Here is an 8,498-nt window from a genome sequence, read left to right on the forward strand (position 1 = left end):
TCCTGACATTGTGTATTGAGTGACTTTTATGTCTTTTTCGTTGTTGTACAGTATATAATGAATGGGTTTATTTTGAGGTTTTCATTTTTTATTCATGTTATTTTTCTATGGTGTAGAATCGTTATGTTTTATTTTGTGGTTTTCATTTTTAATATTGTTTATTGTATGGTGCATGATAAGTATATTTTATATCAGGGTTTTCATGTTATTTTTTCTATGTATTGAGTTTTTATGTGTGGGTTTTATTTGGGGGCTTAATTGTTATTTATTTTTCCATTATATTATTTTTATTGTATAGTGTGTGATGAGTGGATTCCATTTTGGAGTTTGGACTAATTTCAGTACTTAAAGGAGACCTGTAACCTCTCTGAACTACTTGTATTCCCCTTGTAATAACAATTCTGTAGCATCTGTTTTATGACTCTGTTGTGCCATTCCTTTATTATTCCTGATAGCAATGACGGTCCAGATGGGTGTTACCACTCATAGTCTGCCAGTGCCAGAGTGCGGGGACACACCCTTAACTGGTAACACCCATTTAGACCTTCATATCAATCTGCTAGTAATTAATTAATAACAGAATAATAAGGGGACAGTACAAGGTAAGAATAGATGCCCCAGAATTGTTATTACATGGGGAATGCAAGTATTTAATAAAACAGACAAGTCAGGAGAGGTGACAGCTCCTCTTTCATTTTTTATGTTTTTTTTTTTAGTTGATTTTATGTTGGGCTTTTAATTTTTATGCACATCATTATTTTTGTACAGTGTACTACGGTTCATATGTTTGCTTTTTTGTTCTAAAAATTTATATTTTTACTGTTTCCCTCAGGAAAAATGAACTTAGTCTATATTATAATCTTTGGCTTCATCCTGATTTTGCCTGAAAAAACATTATCACAGGTAACTGTATTTGTATTATAAATTTTATTTAAAGGGGTTAACCACTTTTCTCCTAAAATGCATCCGACTGTGTTGGTATAATGGTTAGTTAATTGTTTGTTCAGTGGTTGTTCAACTATCCACCTACTTCTATCCAATGTCTATGACCAACTTAAAGGGGTTCTCCGGGACATTGACTAAATTCTAGCTTTCAGACCACCTGTGGAAGGTCATTGATCACCTGACTCTGGCTGCGGGCTCTCCTGAAGATGTCTTGACCTTATTCAGCTGAACAGTAAGACACAGGAGCAGATCCAGGCGTCATGTCCGAGAAAGAGTCCACAGCCAGAGTTATGGTCACCTAAGGACCAGGTTGCGGAATTAGTGGATCGACAGAACGGTAAGTGGTGATGAAATGATCTTTCACAGGTTGTCTGAGAGCTAGCATTTAGTCAACGTCCCAGAGAAACCCTTTAAAGCGGGTTATCCAGGACTGAAATATTGATGACCTACTCTCAGGGTAGCTAATCAATATCAGATGTTTGATTTGGCCGAGAGCTCTGTGGCCCCTTAATGTGTAAAGCAATCTTTAGTTTCTCCACATGCCACTGTTTTCCTTGAGCTTTTCCCCCTTAGTTACAACTGTTTTGAACCCTACAATAAGAGGATCTTCTCAAAATGGCTCCTCTGCCAGTTCTCTGAGGCCAAAACTGCCTTCCCTCACTTCCCATACACACTTGTTGTAGCCAGCAGCTTCCTGCCAGCCAATCAGATTGGATTACTGAGACACGCCTCCTCACTCTGAAGCCTAATGCAGGCATGCAGTGTGAAGGACCACCTATCTGTCTTCTGTTTATACTAAAGGGAAGACAGACAAGCCCTAGCAACGGTCTTTTAAGGGACCAGTGGAAAGAGACAGGGGGCATGTTGTTATAAGGTAATTACAAATATTTTGACAATCATTGACAGACTGATAAGGGCTCTTTCACACTTGCGTTGTTCTGTTCCGGCATAGAGTTCCGTCGTCGGGGCTCTATGCCGGAAGAATCCTGATCAGTTTTATCCTAATGCATTCTGAATGGAGAGAAATCCGTTCAGGATGCATCAGGATGTCTTTAGTTCAGGACCGGAACGTTTTTTGGCCGGAGAAAATACCGCAGCATGCTGCGCTTTTTGCTCCGGCCATTGAAAGGCATTAATCCGGATCCGGCCTTAAGCTAAGCGTCATTTCGGCGCATTACCGGATCCGATGTTTAGCTTTTTCTGAATGGTTACCATGGCTGCCGGGACGCTAAAGTCCTGGCAGCCATGGTAAAGTGTAGTGGGGAGCGGGGAGCAGCATACTTGCCGTCCGTGGGGCTCCTGGGGCGCTCCAGAGTGACGTCAGGGCGCCCCACGCGCATGGATCACGTGATTGCATGGCACGTCATCCATGTGCATGGGGCGCTCTGGCGTCATTCTGGAGCGCCCCGGGAGCCGCACGGACGGCAAGTATACCGCTCCCCAGCTCCCCACTACTACTATGGCAACCAGGACTTTAATAGCGTCCTGGGTGCCATAGTAACACTGAACGCATTTTGAAGACTGATCCGTCTTCAAATGCTTTCAGTTCACTTGCGTTTTTCCGGATCCGGCGTGTAATTCCGGCAAATGGAGTACACGCCGGATCCGGACAACGCAAGTGTGAAAGAGGCCTTACTCAGGTATACATGCCTGGCTGAAATAAGCTTGCAAATAAAAAAAAAATATGACAGTTATACTTTAAATGTATGCTAAACACAGTGCCGTTCTTTGTGTTGTGGCTGTGCTTGGTACTGCAGCTCAATCCCATTCACTTAAATGAGATGGAGCCTTAGAAAGGCCGTGTTACCAATCGGCATGACAGCACAGGCTTAGGAAGATCTGATCAGCTGGGGTGCCGAGAGGCGATGACCTACGCTGAGACTAATATTTCAGTCCTTACAACCCCTTGAAGAGGAATACGGAGTTGTAGTGTTACTTTAGCTCTTACTGTAGGTTAGGTTTCCTTAACAAATGGGTAAAAACTTTACACATGCATTTATTGAATACGAACCAAAAATCTGCTTTCTTACATTAGTTTTATACCTGTATTGATGTATTAATTATCTTGTTTCCAGAAACATTTGGTTGATTAAATTTTCTTTTACCTAAACAGGTGAATGGGACAGTGGAAAAGCCAGGTACGTTGTAATCATCTAGTATAGGCCATCGCTTGGTAAAGACTGGACAACCCCTTTTAAAGGATTTGTCTGATTTCAGAAGAAAAGAAAACTGGACAACCTTCGGGATCAGCCTGCACTAAAGAACTGGTAAATACTTACCTGTCCGATCCAGTGTTGTCACTCCGGTTCTCCCAGCAGGACTGTATTTACCCGGCTGCAGCAGTGATATTGTGTCTACAACATGTGACCACTGCGGCCACTCATTGGCCCCAGTGTTGCAATGAAGGGGTCAGTGATTGGCTGCAGCGGTCACATGTTGTCGGTGACATCACTGCTGCAGCCCAGTATATATAGCCTCGCCGGGAGTACCAGGATCTGGTATTTAAGTATTAACCATTTCTTTACTGCAGGCTGTTCCCGAGGGTTGTCCACTTTTCTCCTGAAATCAGACAACTCAACTCCTTTGTGAAGTGAAGCATTCCAGGACATTTGGGAGAGAGTAGATCTCTATAACTTGCCGTGAGTGCAAGGTGTTTGTGCCCATATAGTGTGTTTCACAACCTGGCGTTTTTTTTTTTTATGGTGTATCTGGATGCTTTCCATTTTTCATTTTTTTTTATAAGAAAGTATTAACCCTTCTGTAAGGACTTTCTTCATACAGCAGTATGGGGAAAATACAAAGGTACAAGAAACGCCATGCAAAAACATTATTGTAAGGTGTGTTTTTCAGAAGCTAGGAAAAAAAAAACCTAAGCAGTAAGGATCTAGAGTATAAAAATTCCAAACAATAAGGAAAAAAAGCCCAATCCATAGCATGCTGCGACTTCAGAGGAAATACAATTTACTAAGAAAGTGCACCTTAAAGGGGTTCTCCAGGAATTAAAATGAAAATACTTAAAGGGAGTCTTTCACCTAAAATGACCATTATACACCACAAACATGATGATATCCATTACATTCCCCATATTATAATCTTACCTTTCATATTGCTGCCCGTCGCCTATTCTCTCTTAAAAACGCTTTTATTCCATATGCTAATTAGGTTCTGAAGGTGCCCAGGGGCGGCGTTTATGCGGCCGGTGCCCAGGCTCCACGGCGCTGTTCAAATCAAACCCCTCCCCTTTCACCCCTCTGGCCCGCCCTCGGTTCTTCAGATACCATCCTCCAGTCAATGACAGATCCGGCGCCTGCGCACTCCATTACCCACTAGGACAGAGGCAGCAGAGCGTTTAATGCGCATGCGCCGGCCCGTACATCCCGATCTAGCCGGCTGAAGTAAACTGCCAAAATATCAGGATGTACGGGCCGGCGCATGCGCATTAAACGCTCTGCTGCCTCTGTCCTAGTGGGTAATGGAGTGCGCAGGCGCCGGATCTGTCATTGACTGGAGGATGGTATCTGAAGAACCGAGGGCGGGCCAGAGGGGTGAAAGGGGAGGGGTTTGATTTGAACAGCGCCGTGGAGCCTGGGCACCGGCCGCATAAACGCCGCCCCTGGGCACCTTCAGAACCTAATTAGCATATGGAATAAAAGCGTTTTTAAGAGAGAATAGGCGACGGGCAGCAATATGAAAGGTAAGATTATAATATGGGGAATGTAATGGATATCATGATGTTTGTGGTGTATAATGGTCATTTTAGGTGAAAGACTCCCTTTAAATATTATTTTATATTAAATATATTCACAGATACCTTTCATTACATAGAATGTCTTGTTTTGTCTAGGGAGCAATCATTAGGAGAAATAAAATGGCCGCCGTCCTATTAGTGCACACAAAACCTGTCCTAATCACACAGGAGGACAAGTTACTTCACAACACTGAGGTAAAGAGCTGCCTCAGCCTCCTCTCTGCTCGGCTTGTCAGGAATCATGATCCTGAATACAGGTGAATCTCTGTGGGGATGTAGATGACGAGGAGACATAAGTGGAGGGCGAGGTGAGGCTAATAAGCAGCAGCACTTGTATGTAGTCTCCATTACCACAGCCTGTCCGTCCTCTCTGTCCTTCATGTCTCCTCATGAACTAAATTCCCCAGAGATTCAGCTGAAGATCTTATCATCTGTATTCAGGATCGTAATCCCTGACAAGTAGAGAGGAGGCTGAGGCAGCTCTGTACCTCAGTGTTGTGATCAGGACAGGTTTTGTGTGAACTAACGGGACGGCGGCCATTTTGTTTCCCCTGATGATTGCTCCCCAGATGAAACGAGCCATTATAACTAATGAAAGGTATTTGAGAATATATTTATAATAAAGTAATATTTAAGTATTTTAATTTTCTTAATTCCCGGAGAACCCCTTTAAAGGGGTTAACCGCTAAGCACTCATTTCCAGCCTGTCGAGAGGGACCAGGTGGAGGACTGTGAAGCCGGGGATCAGCGAGTATAGTATGACGTTATTTTATCATTTTACACCATATGCACCGTTTTTTCAAAACTTTTAACATCCAGAAAACCCCAGACTGCATGAATTATCACTAAAATAGATGCCTAGACAATATAATTCTGACTTTGGTTTCTCATTTATAGCACGGGATTGCTCAGATGTCTGGCAAAGGAACAAACATTTCCCCAGTGGTGTATACACCGTAAAACCAGTGGGTGCCAAAACTGCTTTTAAGGTATAGCAAACTACACAACAGTGATTACAAAAATCATTAATATGGGATTTATTCGCTTGGTGTTTTTGCCCTATTTCCTTTTTAACATGTTTTCTCTCTGCAGGTGTACTGTAAAATATCCAAGGTTGGGGGCTGGACTTTAATACAAAAACACAATGGACAGGATGGCCTATCCTTTGAAAAGTCGTGGCTTGAATACGAAAATGGGTTTGGAAATCTTAGAGGTAAAAAGACTAACCTGTGTATATTAGGGATAGTCGAGCAATTCTGTGAAAGAAAAAAAAAATGACTGGGATTTTGACATGTCGCAGTAACTAGTCAGGAGGTTGATTGGTGAGGGTCCAGGAGATTGCTGAAACAAGGGAGCAGAAGCCATTATTAGATCACTGTGCCCCTGCAGGTGATCCTCAGAGATGTGAGCAGAGGGGCGTATGGATCTGATATACTTTCTATGAGCACTGCTAGCCCCACCCCTGAGGATCAGCAGATAGCACCTGGAGTTTTCTGAAACTGGAGCTACACTGTAACTGCATGAACCTACACCGGACTGTCTCGGTTTGTATGACTGAATTTAGTGCTGACGTCCTATATACCTACCAAAGCTAGACCAGTGGCCCACCTCACACAGGATATGCCACCAATGGGACCCACACCTATCTCTAGAATGGGGACCACAAAGCAAGGCAGCACGTGGATATTTTTGGCAAGCACATCACTATGGGACTGCCAGAAATCACTCTGGTCCTTGCTCAGTGTGCCCTCCTTCTAGAGATAGTAGCGGGTCCCAGACATTTGTGGCATATCAAGATGAGCCAAACCCTTTAAAACAAAATATCCTCTACACGCAACCGCCACTACAGTTCTGCATGTAACCGTAGACCCAATGTGACCCCTACATCCAGTCACTGGCGTCAGTGGTCTTGTGCCATATTGAGACGAGTATTGGTTGCAGTGGTCACAAAACATGGACTGGAGCGTCGGTGCTGTAATGGAGGCGGAGTAAACGGGTAAAGAATCTTTTAGTATTGTAAGACGGACTGTTCCTTATGACGATGATAATTTTTATCATTGTTTTTTAAAGGGGAACACTGGCTTGGACTTGAGAAAATGCATTTGCTATCGTACCAGAAAGGCAGGAAATGTAAGCTGCGAATCAGTCTTGGTGACTTTGCTGGTAACGAAGGCTATGCAGAGTACAACCCTTTCCGTATTGGGGATGCGAAAACCTTTTACAGACTCTCAGCAGGGACGTACTCAGGGTCAGCAGGTAAGTGGTAACCTATAAAATCTATACTTCATAGTACTAGTATAAATCTATAGTAACAGCATATACTTGTAGACACAGTCATGACCTATTCCTATTTCCCACCTTCCAGGAGACGCCTTTGCAGGCAATAATGAAATCGAAGGGGACAACCAGCGCTGTAGCCGTTTCAGCACGGACGACAAGCCCAATGACAGCTGCTGGCCAATGTGTATAAGTGGGGGGATCATGTTCCTCAGCTGCAGTAGGCAAAACCAAGCCGGTTGGTGGTTTAACGCCTGTGGATCGGCAAACCTGAATGGTATATGGCGGGAGCCACCAAATTATCAAAACTGGGCCTCATCGGTGTCTTGGCCCACATGGAGATCTGGCGAGTCACTGAAATTTAGTGAAATGTATCTAATACATGAATAGAGGGGTGTCCTACATGTGCATCGTGTGTATGATATGTAATAAATATTGTAAATTGAATGAGTGAGGTCTAGTCGGTTCTAGACCAATAGGAAATGCTGAACCTAAGCCTGAAGACTCAATCTGTGTGCTGTCCGCATCTCTTCCGCCCCATAGAGAATAAATGGGTCCGGATTCGTTCCGCAACCAATCCGGACCCATGAATGGACCCTAACAAAGCTAGGACCAGTCGTGTACCTCACATGGGTCCAGAGATCTCAACAGTCATTGCTCCAACTGCTCTACTGGATTTATTTCAAGCTGGAAGCTCATGGGTGGTCCTCTCTCAGGACGCATGTCCTTCCTGCAGCAGCTCTCACAGCTCAGGGAGCGTGTCCCTTCTGCGGCATCTCTCTAACAGTAGATATGGCTGGCGACAATTGAGGGATGCAGCTGAGCATTTGTGACCACCCGAGTAGGTAGATGTGCATAAACACCAGGGGGCGCCATTATAATCAAGTAAAGGGAATATATCACAATCAGAGAATTTTGGTAACAGAAAGTATATGACGAAAGTAACTTTTTTTTTCCTACTTTCTAAAAATAAATAAATCATGTGCTGTCCCAGCACATGACCACTGCAGCCAATCCCCCGCCTCACTGGTCTAGTCCTATACATATAGACAAAATGGCTAAGGCTTGACTGCAATGGGCATATGATCAGCCGCACGGTAGTCTACAAATTGACCCCAAAAAATAATGCTCCTGGTAGAGATGTCAGATTACTGCAGGCAGATATGCAAATAATTACAGGTGTGGTCTGATTAGACACAAGAGGGCGTAAAAGTGCTTCCACTGCTGCTCTATAAAAAGGCTCTCAGAGGCTTCTTTTGGGTAGCGTACCTCTTCGTGTGCATGGTAGAGGCATGTCTAGCAGTGAAGACATTTTGCCCAGACTTTGAGAGGAAGCACATTATTGGACTAATAGAAGCAGGATGGTTATTTCAATGAACTGGCCGCTATCTAGGCTGTTCTGACCCAGATGTTAGGCAGTGGTTATGTGAGGGCGCACATACAGTGAACAGGCTCCAGACAGACTACCAGTACAGAGGATCGTTTGATCCGCTAGCAAGCAGCCCCCGCAGCTTCATTGTCCACCATC

At 43.9% G+C, this 8,498-nt stretch overlaps 1 protein-coding gene across 1 annotated transcript; it reads left to right on the forward strand.

The window, feature by feature from the left end:
* The first annotated feature begins 777 nt into the window (after positions 1 to 777).
* Positions 778 to 7,360, forward strand: LOC122921452 (fibrinogen-like protein 1). Its single transcript, XM_044271430.1, has 6 exons — positions 778 to 903; positions 3,059 to 3,083; positions 5,591 to 5,682; positions 5,786 to 5,906; positions 6,764 to 6,949; positions 7,059 to 7,360. Exons 1-6 carry the CDS (start codon positions 838 to 840, stop codon positions 7,358 to 7,360), a joined length of 792 nt encoding a protein of 263 aa, XP_044127365.1. The 5' UTR covers positions 778 to 837.
* Positions 7,361 to 8,498: the final 1,138 nt, after the last annotated feature.

This window comes from Bufo gargarizans, chromosome 11 (genome assembly GCF_014858855.1).
Source record: "Bufo gargarizans isolate SCDJY-AF-19 chromosome 11, ASM1485885v1, whole genome shotgun sequence".
Classification (NCBI taxonomy): Eukaryota; Metazoa; Chordata; class Amphibia; order Anura; family Bufonidae; genus Bufo; species Bufo gargarizans.